The sequence below is a fragment of the Mustela lutreola genome, chromosome 2 (genome assembly GCF_030435805.1).
Source record: "Mustela lutreola isolate mMusLut2 chromosome 2, mMusLut2.pri, whole genome shotgun sequence".
Classification (NCBI taxonomy): Eukaryota; Metazoa; Chordata; class Mammalia; order Carnivora; family Mustelidae; genus Mustela; species Mustela lutreola.
In genome coordinates this window covers 65,786,578-65,811,458 of record NC_081291.1, presented here as the reverse complement: position 1 = coordinate 65,811,458, position 24,881 = coordinate 65,786,578, and the positions used below count along the sequence as shown (strand labels likewise).

At 39.8% G+C, this 24,881-nt stretch overlaps 1 protein-coding gene across 3 annotated transcripts in view; it reads right to left on the bottom strand.

Moving 5' to 3' along the window:
- SCN11A (sodium voltage-gated channel alpha subunit 11) overlaps positions 1–21,539 on the bottom strand; it is a 93,200-nt gene extending 71,661 nt beyond the window's left edge. For 2 of the 3 annotated variants that reach the window (XM_059162048.1, XM_059162049.1), the window contains exon 1: positions 8,745–8,860. In XM_059162048.1, coding sequence (XP_059018031.1) covers positions 8,745–8,830 — 86 coding nt within the window. In that variant the 5' untranslated portion in view covers positions 8,831–8,860. Of the gene's footprint in view, positions 1–8,744; positions 8,861–10,094; positions 10,214–14,276; positions 14,551–21,287 lie in introns of those variants that run through there. The other variant, XM_059162050.1, reaches the window with a different exon arrangement.
- Positions 21,540–24,881: the final 3,342 nt, after the last annotated feature.

Here is a 24,881-nt window from a genome sequence, read left to right as displayed (position 1 = left end):
TTGTCACTGTGATGTACTGAAGGGGGTGACGGCAAAGGAACCATAAGTGACAAGGCTGAAAACGGGATCTTTCCATATCCTATATTCATAGGTCTGAAGACTTAATACTATTAAGATGTTTGTACTACTCAGTCATCTACAGATTCAGTGCAATCCCTATCAAAATCACAATGACATTCTTGGCAAAAATAAAAACATCCATCCTGAAATTCATGTGAAATTTCAAGGGACCCTGAATAGCCAAAACAATCTTGAAAAAGAAAAAGTTGGAGATCTCATACTTTCTTATATCAAAACTTATCACCAAGCAAAAGTAATATAAACAGTGTGTAGCTGGTATAAAGACAGACATATAGACCACTGGAATAGAACAGAAAGCCCAGAAATAAGCCCTAGCATATATAGTTAAATGATTTTCAAAAAAGATGCCAAGACTGTTCGGCAGGAAAAGGACAGTCTTTTCAACAAATGGTACTGGGAAAGCTCAACATCCTCATGCAAAAAAATAAAGTTGGACCCCTATCTTACAGCATGTACAAAAATTAATTCAAAATGGATTAAATATCTAAGGGCAAGAGCAGAAACTATACAACTTCTAGAAGAAAATACTTGCAAATCATATATCTGATGAGAGGTTAATACCCAGATATACAACTTAATAACAACAAAGAATTACACCATATACAAAAATAAACTTAAAATGGATTTAAAGACTTAAACGTAAGAACCAAAAGCATAAAACTCCTAGATGAAAACTTGGGCAGTAAGCTCTCTGACATTGGTCTTAGCAATATTTGTTTGGTTCTGTCTCTCCAGATAAGGACAACAAAAGTAAAAGTAAACAAATGGAGCTACATCAAAGTGAAAAGCTTTTGCACAGCAAAAGAAATCATCAACAAAATGAAAAAGGCAACCTATGAAGCAGAGATGATATCTGCAAATGCTATGTCCCAAAGCCCACACCAGATAACATCTAAATTATATTTTAAAAACTCCTACAACTCAATATCAAGCAAACAATCTTATTAAAAATGAGCAGAAGACCTGAATAGACATTTTCCTAGAGAAGATATACAGATGGTCAACAGGCACACGAAGAGACACTTAAGGTCACTAATAAGGAAGAAAATGCAAATCAAGACCACAGTGAGCTATCATCTCACACTTATCACAATAAACATTATCAAAAAGATAAGAAGCAAGTGTTGGCAAGGATGAGAGAAAAGGGAGTCCTTGTGCACGGTAGATAGGAATGTAAATTGGTTCAGCCACAAAGGAAAACAGTGTAGGGGTTCATTTAAAAATTAAAAATAGAAGTACTATATGATCCAGCAATTTCACTTCTGGGTATTTAACCAAACAAAATCAAAACACTAATTTGAAAAGACATACATACTGCTACGTTCAATGCAGCATTATTTACAGCTGCCAACATACGGAAGCAATCTAAATGCCCATCACCAGATAAACAGATAAAGATATGGTATATATACACAAGAGAATAGTACTCCACCTTAAAAAAAGAATGAAATCTTGCTATTCTTGGCAACTAAGATAGACCAGAGAGTATTATGCTAAGTAAAATTAGACAGAGAAAAACAAATACTGTATGATTTCACTTATATGTGGAATCTAAAAGGCAAAACAAACAAAACAAAATAGATGCCTAGAAACAGAGAACAAACTGATGGTTCCCAGAGGGGAGGAGAATGGGAGATGGGGGATGGATGAAATAGATGAAGGGAATTAAGAGGTGCAATCCTTAAGTTATAAAATAAAAAAGACATGGGAATGTAATGTACAGCATAGGGAATACAGTCAATAATATCGTAAAAATTTTGTATGGAACTAGACTTATTCAGCCTTAAAAAGGAAGGAACTCCTGACACATGCTACAATGTAGATAAACCTTGAAGTCATTCTGCTAAGGGAAATGAACCAGTCACAAAAAGATAAATACTGTATGATTCCACTTAAACGAGGTACCTAGCAGTCAAATACATTGCCAGGGACTGGAGGGGAGTTAGTGTTTAATAAGCACAGAGTTTCAGTTCTGCAAAATAGAAAGACTTCTGGAGATCGATGGTGGTAACTGGTTGCACAATTCTGTGAATATACTTAATATCACTGAAAAATGGCTAAGATGGTAAATTTTATGTAATATATATTTTACAGCAATTAAAAAGAAAAACCCATTTCTATTCTCTTCCCTGAGTCCTTCATCACGTTCTATCCTCTAATTTATTTCCCTTCTTCCCCTTTCTCCCTCAAAAACAAATAAAATAAGCAAATAAAAAACAACAACAAACCCGCACAATATTCCATCTCTCTTGTTATAAACGCAAGCTGTCAAAAATGCTGGTTCTGCAGAATAAAATATACAGTGGAAAAAAGACAGTCTCTTCAATAAATGGAGCTGGGAAAACTGGACAGCTATGTAGAAGAATGAAACTCGACCATTCTCTTACACCGTACGCAAAAAAAAAAAAACTCAAAATGGATAAAAGACCTCAACGTGAGACAGGAATCCATCAGAATCCTAGAGGAGAAATAGGCAGTAACCTCTTCAATATCAGCCACAGCAACTTCTTTCAAGATATTGTCTCCAAAGGCAAAGGAAACAAAACTGAAAATGAACTTTGGGGACTTCATCAAAATCAAAAGCTTCTGCACAGCAAAGGAAACAGTCAACAAAACAAAGAGGTAACCGACGGAATGGGAGAAGATATTTGCAAATGACAGTACAGACAAAAGGTTGATATCCAGGATCTATAATGAACTCCTCAAACTCAACACACACAAAACAGGCAATCATATCAAAAAAATGGGCAGAAGATATGAACAGACACTTCTCCAATGAAGACATACAAATGGCTATCAGACACATGAAAAAATGTTCATCATCACTAGCCATCAGGGAGATTCAAATGAAAACCACATTGAGATCTCACCTTACACCAGTCAGAATGGCCAAAATTAGCAAGACAGGAAGCAACATGTGTTGGAGGGGATGTGGAGAAAGGGGAACCCTCTTACACTGTTGGTGGGAATGCAAGTTGGTACAGCCTCTTTGGAGAACAGTGTGGAGATTCCTCAAGAAATTAAAAATAGAGCTTCCCTATGACCCTGCAATTGCACGCCTGGGTATTTACCCCAAAGATACAGATCTAGTGAAAAGAAGGGCCATCTGTACCCCAATGTTTATAGCAGCAATGGCCACGGTCGCCAAACTGTGGAAAGAACCAAGATGCCCTTCAATGGACAAATGGATAAGGAAGATGTGGTCCATATACACTGGAGTATTATGCCTCCATCAGAAAGGATGAATACCCAACTTTTGTAGCAACATGGACGGGACTGGAAGAGATTCTGCTGAGTGAAATAAGTCAAGCAGAGAGAGTCAATTATCATATGGTTTCACTTATTTGTGGAGCATAACAAATAGCATGGAGGACAAGGGGAGATGGAGAGGAGAAGGGAGTTGAGAGATATTGGAAGGGGACGTGAACCATGAGAGACTATGGACTCTGAAAAACAATCTGAGGGTTTTGAAGGGGTGAGGGGTGGGAGGTTGGGGGAACCAGGTGGTGGGTATTGGAGAGGGCACGGATTGCATAGAGCACTGGGTGTGGTGCAAAAACAATGAATACTGTTACACTAAAAATAAATTTTTTTTTAAAAGTGAGAGAAAAATTAAAAATTTTTTTTAAAAATGCAGATGTAGTGAAAAGAAGGGCCATCTGTACCCCAATGTTTATAGCAGCAATGGCCACGGTTGCCAAACTATGGGAAGAACCACGATGCCCTTCAACGGACGAATGGATAAGGAAGATGTGGTCCATATACACTATGGAGTATTATGCCTCCATCAGAAAGGATGAATACCCAACTTTTGTAGCAACATGGACGGGACTGGAAGAGATTCTGCTGAGTGAAATAAGTCAAGCAGAGAGAGTCAATTATCATATGGTTTCACTTATTTGTGGAGCATAACAAATAGCATGGAGGACATGGGGAGATAGAGAGGAGAAGGAAGTTGGGAGAAATTGGAAGGGGAGGTGAACCATGAGAGACTATGGACTCTGAAAAACAATCTGAGGGGTTTGAAGTGGTGGGGGGGTGGGAGGTCAGGGTACCAGGTGGTGGGTATTATAGAGGGCACGGATTGCATGGAGCACTGGGTGTGGTGCAAAAATAATCAATACTGTTATGCTGAAAATAAATAAATGAAAAAAAATAAAAAATAAAGAATAAATTAAATATATATAATATATTTTAAGGTATTATATTTATATATAAAATATGAATATAAATATAACATAAATACATAATATAAATATACTTATGCATTTATATATAAATTATATATTATTATATATAGTGTATATTATATATTTATTATAATTATAAAGTTACATAAATTATATAAATATATATATTTATATATAAACATATAAACATTAATATATAATATAAATATAAATAATATATTTAAAAATATTTAAAAATATATATATAATATATATTTAACTAGAAATTTATTTGTGGGGACAGTTTACTTAGGCCTTCTTAATTCTAGGTTATGACAATGAGTTATGTTTTGCTTCACAGACAGCATGACCTGATTTGTAGAAAAGAAAAGATAAGTATATATTAAAGTAATTGATTTTTTGAAGAAAAAAAAATGCTGGTTCTGCGCGCGCGTGTGCACACACACACACACACACACAGGCTTCCCTTTAGGGACAGAAACAATTCAAACAATCTAAACAATCTATCATTTCACAGTAAAAGAAATGGATCTTTTCTGATAGAATACCCAGCCACTGTCAGTCCACAAGGCTAAAGAACTGAGGTCTTGGGAACTTGAAAAATCCAAATCTAAGAGGAGAAATAGTTGTGAGTGGCTCTCTGCTTCGGTTTTGTTTGTTTGTTTTTTTAAGCTGATCACCTTTTAGGTGACAAATGAACACAGAAGATTAAATCATATCTGCCCTGAAATACCATTATTAAACCTGAGGTATAATTTACAAAATGAAGGGTATTTTTTGGAAAAAGGCTGTAATTGCAGATTTGTGGGATTTTGCAAGTCTCCTTCTAGATCTCAGACCATTGAGGAAACAGCCTCTGACTGCCATTTCTGCCTTCCACCTCCCATCCCCTCCCATTCTCTCTTTTCCAGCAGAAGCCTGGCCAATAGAGGGACAGGCAGACCAACATGACATATGATAGGGAGTAAAGCCATGCCCACCACCAGGAACAGGGCTTGGGAACTCCGTGATAGGGAAATCCCAAACCACCAGGCAAATAAGGCCCTCTGGAGTGTGTCACTGTCAGTTCAAGCATGGTTAGGGTATCCAGTCAGGGCCATGAGTGGTGTCCAGATAGGTTAACACCATGACCTATCCTAGGGCACTTTGGCATTCATTCTCTGAGAACTATTAGCTTGGAATCAATTTCCCATTTAAAAGTTTTCTAACCAAAGGACACTGACAAAACTAAGGTAACTCTCCCCGCCATGGGCCTAACAACTCAGTTACATGCCTTCTTTTATAAAACCATTATCAACAGCCTTCTCCAACTCCTACTTTCATGAATCCATTGCTAGTCCCTATGCCACCAGGGGACAGCAGCAGCTTCCCTTCAGCCTAGATGTTCATATGTTTTAGTAGTGAAAATGGTCTTTGAGCAGATTAGCATCCAATTGGGCCACTGCTTTCCATCAACAGAAAAAGAAGACTCATTGTATCTCACCAGAAGAAATGCTAGCAGGGCAGACCACTTCTATGGAAGCATTCCCCATTCCTGGATCTGCCTCCTCCAAAGATCTCACTTGGTTGACTACGAAGGTTTCCAGAGACACTGCAGTAAACAAGGAGCAGCAGCCCCTGCACTACCAGTTAGCTCCTCACATGGAATAGCCAACTCTCTATAGGTGAGACCATTTCCCCAGCAATATTGTCAGGATGGTTCCTATTCTCAGGGGTGTCCATGCCCCTTGCTCCAAGGCACAGCCCTGAACTCACTGGCCTTAACTAAATCCCAAGTTTACTTAGCAACAGAGAAGAAGCAATCACTAAAAAGTAATGCAAAGGAAAAGCTAAAATAAAACAAAAAGGAAAGCTAAAACAAAAACAAAAAAAACAGCAGAGAATTAAAATGAAATATTACATGTACCTGATTAACAAAAAAAAAAAAAAAAAGGCAGGAATGAAAGAACAAGAGAAGCACAAAGGAACAAAAAACAAATGAGATCAACAGAAAACTGATAGAAAAACAGCAGACCTGAATTCAAGCATATTCATAATTATATTAAATGCAAATGAAATAAATGTTCCATCAAAAGGCAGAGATTGAAAAATATGCTGCATAATAAACAAGAACCAACTATTAGCACAAAAGATACACTATAACTACAAAAACACTAAAATACAAAAATACAGTACACTATTAATACAAAAAAGGGTTGAGAGTAAAAGGATGAAAAAAGACATGCCATGCAAACAATGAGCATAAGAAAGCTGGAGTAGCTATAGTAATCTCAGACAAAACAAATACTTAAAGGAATGCTACTAGAGATAAAGAAAGACATTTCATAATGATAAAAGATTGCACATATTAGGAAGATATAATAACCATAAATCTGTATGTGCCTAATAATAGTGTTGCAAAAAACACGAGGCAAAACTTACCAAAAAGAAAAGGATAATAGACAAATTCACAATCATAGATGGAGATTTGAAACCTCTCCTCAGTAATTCATAGAAGTACTAATAGAAATGGTAAAAAGATAAAATCTAAATGACACTATCAACCACCCTAACTGACCATCTTCAGAATATCATATCATACAACTGTAGAATCCACATTCTTTCAAATCCATGTGAAAAATTTCCCAGGGTAGAACCATAAAATAAATTTCTCCTAATTTCAAAAGGTTGAAATCTTACAGAGTATATTCTCTACAACCGAATTAAATTGGAAGTTGTCAATGATAAGACAACTAGAAAAATATAAAATATTTGGAAATTTAAAAAACCACACTTCTGAATAACGTATGGGACAAAGAAGAAATCATAAGAAGAAGTAGGGAATATGTTTAAGCAATGAATAAAATAAAAACACAGGGTATCAATATCTTTGGGATGAAGCTTTAGCAGTACCTGGGTGGAAATTTATAGCTTTATACAATTGTACAAGGAAAGAAGAACGATCTCAAACCAACCAAGTTTCTACTTTAAGAAGCTAGAAATGGAAAAGCAAATTAAACTCAAAAGCAATTAAATTCAAAGTAAACTGAAGGATGAAATTAATAAAGACTTTGAAACCTTCATATGTTGCCGGCAGAATTACAAAACAGTGCAGCCGCCTTGGAAAAGTTTGGCAGTTTATTATTACTCATTTACTCACCATATAACACACAGCAATTTTACTCCTAGGTATTTATCCAGGGGAAATGCAAACATACAGCCACAAAAAGACTTTTATACAGAAATATTCATAGCAAGTTTGTTCATAATAACCAAAAATAGAAACAACCCACATGTGAATGGGAAAACAAATTGTGGTATACCCATACAAAGGAATACAACTCGACAACAAAGAGGGGGAAAGCTAGTGATATAAACAAGAGCACGGATGCACCTCAAAACATGCTAAGTGGAAGAAGCCAGACATGAAAGTATGATATCATAGATACCATATGAGTCCATTATATGAAATTCTAGAAAGGCAAGGCTAGCCTAGAGTGACAGAAAGCAGATCAAGCCTAGCGTTAGGAGTTGGGGTTAGGGGACTTACTGCCAAGAAGCATGAGGAAACTTTTACGGTGTCTGGAATGTACTGTAATGTTGATTGTGGTGGTTTCTATCACATAATTAAATATGTGATCAAAATAAGAGATCTCTTATTATTCTGTCAATTTCTTATTTAATATATTCCTGAAAAACTAAAGCAGTAAATATGTTAAATTAGAAAAACCAAGACAACATATAAGAGAATATTTATTAAAATACAGTACTCTCTGAGTTGAAAAATTAACTTATATGACTGAATAGCCAACTAAAAATTACAAAAAGTAAATATTTTAGTTATACAAAAACTCACCAAAATGCACCTGGGTAAAAGCAAAAATGATACATGGTCAAAGATGGGAATACCCAATTCACAAACTAAAACAAAAGAGTCCAACCCAACCAGAAATTAAGGAAATGTAAATATTTTCAACTTTATAAATTAATAACTTTTCCAAATTTTTTGGAAACTATTTTGCCACCATATATTTTTCAAGCATTAAAATGTAACTTTTAATCCAGCAAGCCCATTTCTAACACTCTGTCTTAAGAAAATAGTAATTTTTTAAAAAGTAGCTATATGCAAAAATGTTGCTTGTTCCAATATTTATAGTAGTAAAATGCTAGAAGTTAATTATGGTTTATTCACCTGGTAAAATATTATATAACCATAAAAGTAGATTCCTATAAAGACTATGTAAACCCAAGGAAAACCACTTAAAAGCTAGACATAAAATTTGTATGTGTGCTGTTTATTATTTTAAAATGTCTTTAAAAAACAAAATAAAAATATGTATACCAAACTAAAATGGGCTCTGCCAGCATTTGTGCTGGGGAAGTGGGATTATGGGTGAGTTTGTCTTTATATATCTGAACTCTGATGTAATCACAAGTCTTTTAGGTGAATTTTTTTAAAACCTTAGGACAGACAAGCGCAGGACAAACACTTACTCAGCACTGTCGGCATTACTGCTTTCCTTACTGTAGGTGGTGGCCATGAACACACAGTTGATGATGACGGTGCAGATGATGAACATGCTAAACAATGTGACTGCTGTTCGTTAAGGCAGATACACTACAGGGTGGCACATGTCATCAATCACAGTGAAGGCTGTGGGCATACCTCCAGGTCTCCTTTCCACAGGTGCACCTGTCTGCTTACTGTGAGTGTTGGCAAAGAACAACTTATAGCTGTCCCTTCCCCTGAAGAACTGTCCTCAGCCAAATGGCAGCCTCCTCACCTGGAGGGCTATAGCTCCCTTCCTCATGTCTGATGGCCTGAGACATAGAAAAGCTCGCCCCTTGCTTCCAGGGGAGCAGCTCTGTGATTTATTTAGTGCTCCAGAGCTCCTGGCAGGCTCAAGCTGATGTGGGATCAGCTGAGACCCCATCCTCACTAGCCTTCACTTTCTGCTCCATCCTGTTTCCCTCTTTCCTTCTCCAGAGAGCACTCTGCAACTGAATCACTTAAATAAAAATCTCCATCTCGGGCTCTGCTTCTAGAGAATCCAACCTGAATAGTTACCCCTTCCCATTCCCCAGTACTTCATTATGTCTAGCACTCTTGTCTCCCAGTCTAAAACTGTCTGGTGTCCCCACTACCTGCTGCCCATATTGGCAGTGCTGACTGTCTTTACTCTTTAACACTGAGGATGGAATCTCAAAGTCTTAAGAGTTCAGGGATTCATTTAAATGGGTGAGGTGGGCAGATGCGGGGTCACAGAGAGGGGCTGAGATGGGGTGAAGCAGAGCTTGCACAACTCCTCTGAAAGAGGCAGTGCTTCCTCACAACACTGATTTTTGCCAGGTAGGAAGGCAGGCCTAGTCTTCATAGAGGTTCCATCTTCAAAAGATGCTGCAAATCTGGACTTTTAGCATTATAGAGTGTCTCCAGAAAGTTTTAAACACTGTGTAGGTCCAGCACAACACACTGAGCAGCTAAATACAGAGCAAAGGCTAATAGTTTGCAACCTTTGTTTGGGTCTCAACTTAGATGTTCCTTTCTCCAGAAAGTCATCCTGGATGCCTCCAAAGCACTACTACTCCTCCCAAACTGCCCATCTCACTAACGAAATTGCCTGCCTTTAAGGCCCATCTCCTTCTGAGGTCATAGGATCCTAGTGCAGGGCCAAGTCTTGTTCACACATAGCAGTAGCAGAGGCCCTGCCACACAGCAGTAGGCCCTCAGCCAGAATTTGTTTCAAGAACAAGCTACTTCCACTCAACAAGCATGTGAACAATCTGGGGCTCTTGCACTTTTAACATGACCTGGACTTAGTAAAAGATGCAATGAAAAGATATGAATGGACCGAGATTTTGATGGCTAAACTTCGGATTGGATTGAAAGGCCCAAAAATGAACAAGGCACGCTTGGCACTGAAGCGGTAGATTGTTCTCTTTTTGTTCAACACCATAAATGTCTGCAAAAACAAAAAAAACACAACAAGAATTACATGCAGTAACAAAACAATATTTATCATGATTTCATTTAGAGAAAATTTAGTGGAACCACAGATTGAGGTGTGGCTTGGCTCATTATGACCCTGACAGTTTCTGATGGCAGTGCTGTTATTCTGAAGCCCGAGGTACTTTCTGACCAGTCTACACTGGGACTCTGGACACCAACAGATGCACCACGTGGCCTAGGTCTCACTCAGAATCCCAAGATAAGTACTGGGCTGTGGACGGTTTACCTAGTGTAATACTCTGGAGGCTCCAGAAATGGAACATATACACCCTGCAGAAAAACATGGGCAGAGGCTAGTAACCAGGACAAGCAAAATCCTTCATTTCATACTCCATGGTATGTATCTATGGAGATAAGAACTAGAAGGAACTTGGAGAGATGGAAGTAGTATTGAACATTCATATTCAGCAGATTATTTTAAATTATTTTGATTATAAATGAAAACTTCATAACAAACCTTAGAATAGTCAAGGACCTAGAGAGCCCATATTGTTGTACCTGAGCTGTTCTATATGAGATAGTCTGTAAGTCAATTCTAACCTTGAGGATCATCAACAAAAGTCATCAAGGTTCCCAGACTTGCTCTCCCATTCTCCTTACAGACATTCAGGCAAATCCACCTATGGTTCCCAACTGGTGGGAAAGGCCCTACAGAAGGCATCTGGAAATGCATGTGGGTGTTTCTGATTGTCTGTCACAATTACTGGAGGCCCTACTGACCTTTACTGGGTAGGTCCATGGATGCCAAACCCAGGACAGATCTGCTAAATGGTATGCTGTCCCATCCAAAATGCCCACTGGGATCCACTGAAGAATACCATAATTGCACCCATTTCTTCCTACCATGTCTTCCTGGGATTTGGGAATGAAGCAGCCTCCAGACAACAATCCATCACTCAGAGGCTCCTAACGTCAACTCCCAGACCTCTTCTTTCCATTAAGCCATAATCTGGCTGTCTCCTTATATGTCCCTAAAGTTATTAGTTACAAAAGTCTTCACAGAATGAGGATTGTCCCTGTTTCCCCATATCTCTGCTCCTTTAAGATTTGCAAAAGTACTACTTGACATGTAATCCAGTATGTTCTTATGCAGAAAAGATAAGCCTTGTCACCCAGGCTCAATATAGCAGGGTGGATGCTGCCTTGGCTGAGGTACCAGAACTTCAGTCACTGCCAACCATCAACCACCCTTCGTTGAGTTGCTGGAACTTACTTGTCTGCTGGCCATCTGGCTGCAAGAAAAAATGGAGTAGGATATTTTCTGTTGCCTCTACAACAAAAGGAAATGGGCCACAGAGTTCTCTGAAAGTTATGAGCTCAGGAGCCCAAGACCCACTTTAGGGATTCTGGGCCCTTCCTTTGAATAGAAAGATAATTTCAGGGCAGAAAGCAAACCTCTCCCTGAGGTGGGTCACCCCAGATTAATAGGTGGCATGATATGGCTCTGTCTCTGTGTCCCTTGATATTTATTAATGCCATCTCTGACTGTTTTAAATATTTCAACTAATGGTGTATTTAACTATACTTGTCAGGGTTTAAATTATTAAAATGATAGGTACCAGCTCCTTCTGTCTGCTTACTGACCCCACCCCTGTCTCTGTAGCTCTTCAAAATGGAAATTTCTAAAGATAGGAAGTAGCGTTAGACTACAGAAGGAGCCCTTGGGTTTGAGTCACAACTCCATCCCTTACTGGTTGTTTGGCCTGGCCTAATCCACTGCCCCCTCTAGTCGTTATCTCCCTCATCTGCGAGGTGGAGTGCTAACTTTCACGTATATCTCACATGACTTCTGAGAGTACCAGCCAGCCATATGGAGTCATGGGTATGCAAAGTTCTAAAGAAGTATCATGTCTTCTGATTTAAAGCAGGAGCCCAAGCTGAGAAGGAATCTATCCTCTCAGGACTGTCTACAGCACACCAAGCTGCTGCCTGCTCCAGTCTTGAGGCAGAAGACCTCCAACAGTTAACCCATACTTAACAACTCTGCCTCCAAGAAGACTCTGGAGTTCTGGGGCATAAGAAGGAGAAATACTGGACTGTTTCTGTTCCCTCATCTCTCATCCCCCTTCTTGATTTTCCAACTCACACCCCATTTTCCTCTATATACACAGTTCCCATTTGGCCTAGTAACCCTAGGTCTGTCCCAATATAAGGACATACCAGGCAACATTTCTCTGGAGAGATAAATTTCTTATGATTGCCAGCATAAAATGGTTTCAGTGTCTCATATTTCTAGGACTTCTCCCCAAATTTCCTTCCTCTCTGAACTCAGTCTGGTGAGGTAGATTTTCCATTCTCTGCTGGGTGATATGATAATGGTAAGGTCTTCTGAGCTTTTCTTGAAAGGAGAGGACTGTTCTCACTGCCCCAGTCTTTCAAACAGCCATCAGAACAACCCAGAGCTCACATTTTCTCACTCAGGAGTCCCTTTAATGAACTTTTACTAGAATATCCCTATAAGAACTACATTCAGGTAAGTTAAACAGCAAGCCTATCACATATTGACATGGATTTACATAAAATTCTCCATATGCCCACATGCACCCGAAAGTTTATAGCAGTCATGTCCACAATAGCCAAGCTACAGAAAAAACCTAGATGTCCATCAACAGATGAATGGATAAAGAAGATGTGGTATATATATACAATGGAATACTATGCAACCATCAAAAGAAATGAAGTCTTGCCATTTGTGACGATGTGGATGGAACTAGAGGGTATTATGCTTAAAGAAATATGTCAATCGGAGAAAGACAATTATCATATGCTCTCCTTGATAATGAGGAAGTTGAGAGGCAATGTGGGGAGTTTAGAGGGTAGGAAAAGAATAAATGAAACAAGATGGGATCAGGAGGGAGACAAACCATAAGGAACTCTTAATCTCACAAAACAAACTGAGGGTTGCTGGGGGGTGAGGGGTAGGGAGAGGGTGGTGGGGTTATGGATATTGTGGAAGGAATGTGCTATGGTGAGTGCTGTGAAGTGTTAAACCTGGCGATTCACAGACCCGTAACCCTGGGGCTAATAATACATTATATGTTAATAAAGGGTACTTACAATAAAAAAAAAAGTCAGCATCACCATCAAAATTCATTTGCTAAATACCTAAAATTTGTGATGTTTTGTTGATGATTTATAAATAAGAATATATGGAAGAGATTCCAGTCTCCTAAGACTTTATAAATTAGCATAAATGTATTGACTTAAAATAAGATGTAAGACAATAAAGATAATAAAATAAGACAATAAAATAAAATAAAATAAATAAGATGAAATAAAATAAAATACAATAAAAAAAGATAAGATAACAAGAGAGCAGGCATATTTATGGCAGTAGCACTTTGCTCATTTACTGTTGTCAATAAAATGCAGGTAATTGTGAAAAAAAATTTTCCATATGCCCAGTTGACTGCCATATTCTTGGACTTCATTTATTCTATTATGTGTCATGTTGGTCTGTGGCTCAGGCCTTGAAAAATCTCATTTAGTAGCCTAAAAAGCCTATAGTTGAGAAGTTTGATGAGGAAAACTCTTACTGCTGAAATGGACATTTTTGGACAGTGATATTCATCTTTCATCTAGGAATAATGCTTTACAGTTTATAAAGTACTTCCATATCATACCCATGTTATAGGAAGCAGACATGATCCCCATTTTACAGATCAGAAAAATAAGGCTTAGTGAAGTGGCTTATCTGAAGTCAAAAAGCCAATCACTTAAATGGCCTACACCCAATTTTTCTGTTAGTCCAGTCCTCTTTCTGACACCATTTTTTCCCTCTGTTTTCCTTTTAAGCTTCCTGCTGCTTCTAGTCTTCCTCCTCTTTGCCAAGATATACAATACAGAAAGAAAATGAGAACTGAAAAAGGTTTTCAGCAGTACAAAGGCATCAACAAGTGGTGATAGCAAAGGAGAAAGACAGACATCCCTGTAAGCTCCAAGATCAGTGTTTGGAGAGTCTTGTAACTGTCATTATAACTGCATGGTTAGAACACCCCAGACCCCCAGTCAACTACCTTATGATTTCTGTAGAATGGGTCCAAGTCTTCCAGAGGCCTTGCTATCAGCTCATGGGGAATGTCACCATAGAGTTTGGGCAACTTCCTGGAGACCTTTAGGTCAAGCTGAGGCCGAGGCTGGGGTTCTAAGGTTGTCTGGTCTTTGCACTTCTTTTTCTCCTTTTGGATGGCGATCCTCTTCTCAATTGTAGCCAGGGTGTCAGAAGTGAAGGGACGGAAATTCCGCTCATCTGGAAAGATCACTGGGTAGCACCTGTCATCCATCTTCATCCTCAAGAGAGAGATAAGTGGTAGGTCCTTAGAGAGCTCTGGAAGGTAGAAACCACACAGCCTGTCCTGGAATTCCACTTTCTAAGGATGTTTTCAATGGGCAGCTATAAGAATTAAGTGAAGTGAGGGGACTTGGGAGTTCACTGGCTGTGGAGCAGGTCAGAAGAGGTGACAACCATTGTCGATATAGCAGGGATTTGGGCACAGGGAAGACCAAAACAGGCCATCATTCCCGGAGGACCTGGATGTAAGTGGCAAGTTAAGTTCAGGAACAATGGGCAGAAGAAGCCCAGTCTCTAAAACTCCCCTTTCTCTCATAAACATATATGATTGAATTGGTATAAATGAAGTGGAAATATAAAGAGATTCTACTGTATTTGGTTCTAGTGCTCACGAAAGACATTTGAGTCAGGGATGAATTCCTCTGCAGTCAACAGCATATGAAAGTTAGGTGATCCTAGAAAATAGATGAACCTTGAGCAAGACAGTAATACCGAACCTGCCAAACTACTAAAGTTGGACCTGCAGATGGTGGCTCAGTGGCCGCAGTGTGAACAGGAGCAGAAAGGATAGGGAATTAAGTGGGACATAGATATGAGTTGCAAAATCAAAACTATAAGTGCACGTGTCTTCTCACTGGTCAGCAAAGGTCTTAAAATGTGGTGGAATGGAAACAAAAAGGCTACGAACACAGGCACAAACATTTACACTAACACTTATGATTCTAAGCCAACTCTCTTACTTCCGAAACCCTGATCTGGCAGAAATGAGACCCCAAGAAAGCAGCAAGGATTTGCCAAAACTAACAGGGTCATTCTGCCATGGGATAATAGCTGTATTGGCCCCTATCCCTGACAGTCCCTTCTATAAAGACTTCCTCTACAACCTGAAGTTTAAAAGTAGGCTCTGAGAAAATGCAGTAGTGCTCAGGTTAAATGCCTTCACTGCCCATGCCAAGCACACTATTCCTTTCTTATATACCTGAATGTCAATCTAATATTGATTTCCAAGGCACTCCAGAGAATTACAGTGGGTAATCCAACATAGCATTGGTTTGTTCATTCAGCAACCATATGCTCAGTGTCTGTTCTAAGAACATGGCTAGGCACTAATGGAGAAGAAACAACAGCCCCTCCTCCTGGTCCTACAAATTATGCTGCCCGGGTGTAGTAGTGGTGAAGACAGATAAAAGATAGGAAATTACAATAGAGTAAGACAGATGTTAATATAGGGAGAGGTAGAGGGTGCTATGTTTGTGCATGGGTTAGGTGTCTAACCGATCCCGGGGAATCAGGGATGATATGCCAAAGCTTTAATGTCCCAGTTGAGACCTAAAGGTGATGTAAGACACAGACAAGAAAAAAGAAGGACATTAGAATGTCGTAGGAGAAACAAACAGCATGTACAGGGACCCATGGGTGAAAAAGAACATGGTGCCTGTCAACAGGTTCTGTCTGCCTGGGATGGAGATTTTGTGGAATGGAATTGTCAGATAAAGTCCCAGTCAGCATTAAGAGAGCATGTGGGGCCGTATAATACTTAGTAAATATCATGGTTTTCACCCCGAGGGTAATGGAGAGTTGCTAAAGAGTGTGTGGTGGTCGTCGTTGTTACAGAGGAGTAACACTATCAGGTTTTTTAAAAAAAATATCTCTCTTACTGATGAGAATGGATAGGACTTAGTACCGGGGGCTAAAGGAGGTGAGGAGCTGGAACTGAAGAGAATGTTCCAACAATCACAACCACTAAGGATGACGGAATGGAGTGGGTGGATCTGAAAGTCACTTAAGAAATACCCTTGATCAGTGATTTATGGGGAGGGAGAGATTTGAGGGACAGGAAGGAGCTGAGGTTCCTGCCTTGGGCAGCTGGGTCAGCACAGTGCCACCCATTCAGACAGAGAGTACTATGGAAGGAAGAAGCTTTGGGGAAAAGAGGGAATTTAAAACAGATGGAATTGAAGCTGTTTCTCTCCACCTGCAAGTGGAGAGAATGAGGAGGCATTTGAACACAGAGCAATCATAGCTTACACACATTAGCCTTTGAAAAAAGCATGTAAGAAAAAAAAATCAAATTCTCTTGAAAATTCCTCAGGAAGGCACTAAACTGAAGAAGCATCCCACCTATGTGGTCAACAAGGTGAATATGGACAATTTTTCTTCTGGTGCCAGACTAGTCACCTTTTCTTCAGTTAACCCACAGATTGGTTGAATTGTGTTTAAGGGCCATGATAAAGGCAATGTATATGTCTTTAAACATACTAAGAGTAATTTGAAGCCCACAGTGTGGGTATATATCATATATCAACTGAAATGACATAGGGAATCTAGATTCACTGTATTCTGTTCTATTCATTCAAGGTCAATGATGGATGTTCCTGGATGTTCCTGGATGATGGAATTGGCCACACTACTTAGATTACTCTCTCTTTCTTCCCACCCCTCCATTCCCCCTCCCTTCCATTCCACTCCCCTTTCTCTCATAAACATATATGATTGAATTGGTATAAATGAAGTGGAAATATAAAGAGATTCTACTGTATTTAGTTCTAGTGCTCACGAAAGACATTTGAGTCAGGGATGAATTCCTCTGCAGTCAACAGCATATGAAAGTTAGGTGATCCTAGAAGATAGATGAGCCTTGAAAGACCCTGGATGGCATAAACTAGACCTTATGCTAAGTGATAGCAAGGAATGTAGTGCAGCGTTTCTTAAAGAAGAAACTGGACACTCTGACCCCGTTACTCTGAAGCTGGGAATATTTTACTCAATTTCTAGTAGAAAAGAGGCTTGATGGAAATAAGTAACACAAAATAAAATTGAGACTCCTACAAAGTGTGCACATTAAAATTTGTTATAGATGCTGAAATAACTAAAGAACTACATGTTAAAGTTGACACTGGAAACTATAAAAATTGACCCGGAAATAAGAGGACTTTATAATAAATAAATAAATAAATAAATAATATCAACTTAAGTAAATCTGATGAAATAAAATGACGTGCAGTAAAATTTTCTTAATAACTGAAAAAACTGATGAAAGAATCAAATATCTTTAATAAATGCAGACTCAAAAATGGACTATAGAAATATAGGCTATGCATGCAAAATTAAATTAATAAAATTTAATATGGTGTAACTGATAAAATTTAGAATGATTCAAGTCTTCATTGTGAAACTTATACCTCAAATACTTGATTCTGAAAATTTTTCTTACAGAAAATAGATTGCATTGCATGGAAAATTGGTTGAAGAATCAAATTGGCTGAATACAATTCTTTTCCAAGCTTCACTAATAATCAAGTATGATGGCAAATTTTTCAGACACTGAATGATTCTTTACAAAAAAATCATTTGAGTATATGCTCCCAAACAATGAAAAGAGAATCCAAAAAATGGAGGATGCTTGAAATCCAAAACATGGGGCACCTAACCCAAGCACACAATAAAAAAATTCCAGGGTGACTGGAAAAATCAATTGATCCAACTAGAATTAGGAATCAGAGCCCTGTGCCATTTGAGATATCACCTTACACCAGTTAGAATGGCCAAAATTAGCAAGACAGGAAACAACATGTGTTGGAAGGGATGTGGAAAAAGGGGAACCCTCTTCCACTGTTGGTGGGAATGCAAGTTGGTGCAGCCTCTTTGGAGAACAGTGTGGAGATTCCTCAAGAAATTAAAAATAGAGCTTCCCTATGACCCTGCAATTGCACTCCTGGGTATTTACCCCAAAGATACAGATGTCGTGAAAAGAAGGGCCATCTGTACCCCAATGTTTATGCCACGGTGGCCAAACAGTGGAAGGAACCAAGATGCACTTCAACGGACGAATGGATAAGGAAGATGTGGTCCATATACACTATGGAGTATTATGCCTCCATCAGAAAGGATGAATACCCAACTTTTGTAGCAACATGGACGGGACTGGAAGAGATTCTGCTGAGTGAAATAAGTCAAGCAGAGAGAGTCAATTATCATATGGTTTCACTTATTTGTGGAGCATAACAAATAGCATGGAGGACAAGGGGAGATGGAGAGGAGAAGGGAGTTGAGGGATATTGGAAGGGGAGGTGAACCATGAGAGACTATGGACTCTGAAAAACAATCTGAGGGGTTTTAAGTGGTGGGGGGGAGGTTGGGGGAACCAGGTGGTGGGTATTAGAGAGGGCACAGATTGCATGGAGCACTGGGTGTGGTACAAAAACAATGAATACTGTTATGCTGAAAATAAATAAAAAATAAATTTTAAAAAAATAATAAAAAAAAAAAGAAAAAGAAAAAAAAACACCATCCCAGCCCTCAAGGTTCTTACAACGTGGGAATTTAGGTGAGTCAAGGATAGAGGATGAAACCATACAGTGAGTGTGGCTGCACTAGGGAGAAATTTAGTTGCTGTGGGAACCCAGAGGACACAGTGGTTAATGAAGAATCAGAAATCATTGAGCTGGGAGGACAATGGGAGATGTGCACATGTGTGAAAACACTGAGGGCAGCAAGGGTTTTTGTTTCTTATTTATGACTCTACCAGTCATTATAAAATTTGCATAACTTCACTGTGCTACACATCAGCAGTTTGCCCACCAGACCTTTCCCTATCCTCTTCTCTCTGCTCAGAGCCTGTGCAACTGATTCACATGGGCCCCTTAGTGGGATCCCTGGACTCTGGCTTCTGGCTAGCTTTGGCTGATGGGAGGCACCAGCAAGAGACCCAGAGAATAGAGGAGGGTGAAGTCCGGTTTTTCCTCCCCACCCTTCCACCCAATGGCGGTCATGTACCACAGCTCCTTCCATGTGACCCATCCACAGGGCTCTCCCTGGTTCTGTAAAACCTCCCTTCCTGGGCCCCTTCAAATGTAGATCTAATGATACCCTGTTCTCACCATACCTAAAAACTGCACCCTCATTGGTTCCTCTTCCTGAACTCTGCCTCCATTTAAAAAATATCCCTTTAATAAAATAGCCTCAAAATGCCCAGTTTAAATGTGCCATCTGTTTCCTGCCAGGGCCCTGGCTGATGGAATCATCCATTAAATAAAATTTAGAAAACAAGAAAAGGAAATGATCACCCACAAACAAAAGCCACCTAGCATATGCACGTTTTTTAACATTTTGGTATATTTCTTTCTGGCAATCTTTATGTCCATATATTTAGTAGCTGACATTGTCATGCATATGCAATTTGCCTTGATAAACTTTTCAATTAATGTGGTATTACAAACATTTTTACAGTGATAGCAATCATTTAATGGCTTCTATCCTGTTTCAGGTAAAATTTTAAGTGTGTTAACGTTACATTATCTCATTTAATCCTCAGAACAATCTCATGGAGAAAAAGAACAATGTCATGAGATAAATATTATCTGTTGGGGGTTTCTGAAAGGGAATAGTCATCTAGAATGAAGGGGAACTATTTGTGTCCTTCTTTTAATAGGCAGGGGTTTTAACCTTAGGTCTTCTTAGACTACTGTTTCTCTCCAATTTTCTCTGTCAGTAAGAAGCCAAACTGGACAACCTGATCCTCACACTTTACCCTAACCAGCAGGGGAAGTCACTGGGGAAGCCACCAGAGGTTTGCAACTACACGACCAAAACATTTCGATGTGGCTTTGGTATACTCAATCTGAAACTCTGCACTGAGATTAATAAGAGCTCTAAACTATGGGCTAAGCACTGGGTCAAATGCTTTAAGTAGATTATCTCTCATAATCTCTCTTAACTTCCCAGGAGATCTACAAGGTAGATGTTGGTATATCATCCACATTCTACAGAAGAGAACAGGAGACCTCAGAGAAATTGAGATACTTGCCTATGATCACATAAGGACATGCTAGAGAAACTCAGTCCCAAGTAATCACCACCATATAATCCACCTACCTGCCTAGTTCTTCGTACTCCAAGCTAAGACACCTCAAGGAGGTGAGAGAAGGGAGTCAGGAGAAGAAAGCCACACAGCTTGCAGCTGGGCTGGGCGGGGTCTATGACACCCTCACTGTGTGATGTGCTTCCCAGGACATCAGCCTCACTGCCACCTTTGAATTCACCTGTCACTCCCACATGCATTCCACCGCCCCACCATGACACCTTCCCATACACCCAACCCAGACAGCCCAATGGTAATGTACCCTACAAGATGGCCCTTTGTCCATTTGGGGTGGTTGTCTAAACAACAAGATCTTAACTTTGGTGACACAGAAGCAGGTCCATCAATGCGGCTCACAAAAAATAACATCCCATAAGAAAATCAGAAAACAAATGAACATGAACAGACTTCGACACTACTGATCTCAATCCAAAATCAATCCCAGATTGATTAGCTCTTCAGAAAAAAAAATTTTAAGTATACATTAATTTCTGATTAAATTAATTGGGCACAAAGAACTCAGAAACTATTTGGAAGATTTGCATGATAGTCTCAGGACTTGAACATATCTTCTCTAGAAAAACCCAATTCCTGACATGAAGGCCAGTGTTGTAAGCACTTACTAGGCGGGTAGCTGTCTCCTGTCCCCATGGCCTCAGGCCTTCTCAGAGCACTTGAAAGGAGGAGAAACACCTCCATGGACCCGGTAACCTGAGCCATGCATCTTGTACCTGGTTCCTGACTCTGATTTGAGCAGGAAATGATTACAAAAGGCCTGTACCCCATCCTGATGGAAAAAACACAGCAAGTTCCACAGTGACAAGTCTAGCCTTGAAAGCACAGAAGAATAGGGCTGCCCCAGCCCAGAGGACTTACCTGCCTTGGTTAGGTGGCTCCAGACACGCAGCCCCAGTGGTACCTCCCAAAGCTCTCCACGCAAGTCTCTCAGAGTCTGAGCTGCTCCTGGCAGTTGGAGGCCTTCTGGGAGGGGCGGCTCGGAAGCTGGGTGGAGAGCGTGAGGAAGGCAAATGGGAACACGGCCAAAGTGATTTTAAAGAATCGTGTAGGAAACCCTGTAACCGGAGAAGTGACTGAGATGGTACTTACATTTATACTTTGGAAGCATCTGCCTTTAATCAGCGCTTAATCTAACTCTGCAGAAAGCATCATTAATAAAGAAACAGGTTGTTTCTTTTCTTTGACCTCATCCAAGTGGGTGAGAGAACTGCAAAGAGTCCATCTGAAAAGCCATGCTGGGCTTCTCCAAGCAGTGTAGCCTGCAGGCCATCTAAACCAGGCACTCTGGGGTTTTGCCCCCCAGGACTTACTAAGGCCCACAATGTGAAATTGTTCATAAGGTACCCAGTCAGCTGCTCCTTCTTTCTTTTTTCTTTGCCACCAACACTTGGGGTCCCCACTTAGGAAAACACATGCTTGCCTATGTGGTTGTCATAAAGGACACCAAGAAAATCCCTTGGCCTCCAAAGCAACTCCAGAAATGTATCTGTCCTCAAACCCCAAACTCCCCCGCGTTAGCTTTTTGTTTTACTAATTCTCAAGGACAGCTTGGATCTCTTTGTAAAGTGTCACACCATAAGCTATTTTCAGCCACTGTCACCTTCCAAAGGCTAGCTGACAGCCAACAGGGATAAACAATTCAAGATGGGTGTTTACATGGGGGCAGGAGGTAGGAAGTAGGTGTTTAAAGGAATGTTGGAGTAGAATTACAGGCAGATTTGGGTCCTGCCAGAAGTGGCACTGAACACTTGTCAAAAGAACTGGGCATAAATCCCAGCTCTACCAGTAAAGCTGCATGGTATTGGATAAAGCACTGAATTTCTCTGAATCTTAATTTTATTTGTATAAAATGGGATAATTCTTTCAAACCTCCTTAGTCTTAAGAAGCAAATGTGATGATAGCTATACTGCAAACACTGGATGTAAGTATCTTCCTTTTTAAGAGGGAAAAGGCCTGGGTTTTTTTATCCCCCAACTGACTCAACACCTAGATCCCACACAGAAAAACTGAAATCACAGACATGGGATTAGTACCAGGCTTGGCACAATGTATATGCCCTCACTTTTTAAAGCAGTGATGATCAGAAATTCTAACCCTCTCTGATTTCAGAGTGATTCTCAGAATAACAGAAGGCCAAAGAAGAGGAGAAGTACTTAGAGTTAATAAATAAGCATTTTTATATGGATAAAAACGTGTGGCAAGAGGTAAAGGAGGCCTCTAAATCCATTATCTTAAAAGGTCCTGGCCTTTTTAAATATAAACTCTTTGCAAATATTATTTTCCTAAGCTATTAAGTCATTTTCTGACTTCCCACTCTGAAGTTTCAGAGAACATCCTAGCTTCATCTTCAAGGTGAATGCAAATGATTCCAAATGTAAGGGCTTCTAAAGAGTAACATACAAACACAGGCCAGCCGAACAGTGTGGGGTTTGCATTCAGGACTTTCCCCAGACTCACTCCTTCGCTGGAGAACTTGGGGAAGGCAAATATGCATTTGAAAGCTGGAGCAGATAAGCAAAATAAGTCAATCAGAGAAAGACCAGTACTGTAAGATCTCACTGATATGAGGAATTTGAGAAGCCCAGCTTGGGTGGTGGAGGAAGAGAGGGAGAAATGAAACAATATGGGACCAGGGAGCCATAAGAGACTCTTAATCTCAGGAATCAAACTGAGGTTGCTGGAAGGGAGGGGAATGGGAGGGATAAGGTGGCTGGGTGATGGACACTGGGGAGGGTATGCACTATGGTGAGTGCTATGAATTGTGTAAGACTGATGATTCACAGACCTGTACCCCTGAAGCAAATAATACATTATTTGTTAATTTAAAGAAAGAAAAAAGAAAGCTGGAGCAGAATCCCTGTGTTGAGTCCTCATAGTAAGAAGATGTTAATATCAGCACAGGGTCAGGATGCCCCACATTTGCTTTCTTGGACCCATTCAGCATTGTCACCTCTCTTGGCCACCATCAGTGGCCAAATCAGAATCATCAGCTTTAACTGCAGCCATCCATCCATCTGTTTATTTAGCAAAGATGACATTGAACCTCCACTATTCTGAATATCTGAAAATACGAAAACAAGACCTGAGTCCTTAAGGAGCATGCCATCTGCTGCATGAGAAAGAAAAATGTACAAAGAACTATAAGCAAGAAAGACAACATCAAGAAGCTGCAAGCAAGATGCAAAAAGAGGTCTCCACAGAAGGAATCCGGGAGCAACTCATTTTGGGAAAGCTTCCAAGAAGAGGTAGGATTTGAGCTGAGACAATGAATGAGAACTCAATATGCAGAGAAAGTAGGGATGGACTTTCCAGGAAAAGCCGGAACAAGGACACACAGGCCTGGAAGGACAGGACATGTGTAGAGAATCTCAAGTGGTTCTATGAGGATGGAGAGGTGACAAGGAGAGGGACACTAGGGAAAAGGAAATTTTGCATGGCCTTGCATACCATTTGAAAACCACTGAGTTTGAACTTGAACTTGTATTGAGTCACAGGCCTGGCACTGGCAAAATCTTAAGCTTCTGATAACCTATAACCACCAAAATCTTCTGTTTCCCTGATGTGCACCCCATTGGTATCTCACTGACAATAAGACATCCATGCAAGTAAACAATGTTCATGGATAATGCTGAGGATAGTGACATGCACCACAGCAGGTGTGGCAGTGAAAGTGGATGGAGCATTTATGGGAAAATTTGTGGGGAGCAAACTAACCAAGGGGAACTAATTGGCTGTGACTGATTTAGCTGAAGTCAGAGGTGATCTGAGGAAATGTAGCAGTGGTACCAAAAACAGCTGTTCTACTCAGAAACCTAAAAGCTGGTTCTTGTATATTCTGCCTTCACCTAATGCCACAGGGTCAGCCAAAGGCTTGCACATACATGTAGAGACTGGACAAAGGTTTCAATGTCCAGCTCCTGAGGTCTCTTGCAACACAAGAGTGAAGACTGCTTCATCTTCTAACTTCCACAATTCATTTCTGGCTCCTGCATTTAGTATTTAGTTCACTGTGCTTCTACTTTCTGATATGTATGCTGATATGATGTGTATTTCTGGTATGTGGTATTGAGGGGTCTTTTAGTTGCAAGTAACAAAATCCTAAGCACAGTATGCAGTATAAGCAGAAAAGAGACTTTATTGACAAGGATCACAGGTGTCACATAGAATCCAAGGAAGAAATGCTGTGAACCCTCATGGATAGAACCAAAAACTGAAGACCTATAGGAAACTCAGAAAGCTCCATCTCTCTTCATCTCCTGTTTCTACTGCTATTCCTCAGCCTCTAACGCTCCACTTTTCTACTATACACTAGCTTTCTGTGGTCCTAGTGGACCTATGTGTTTAAATGCAAAGACTTTTATTCTGGGACACAAAAATCCCTGAGGAAGACCTGAATCATCCCACTTGGCTCCAGCACCTGACTCTGAACCATCAACAGAGGTCAGGGAGCT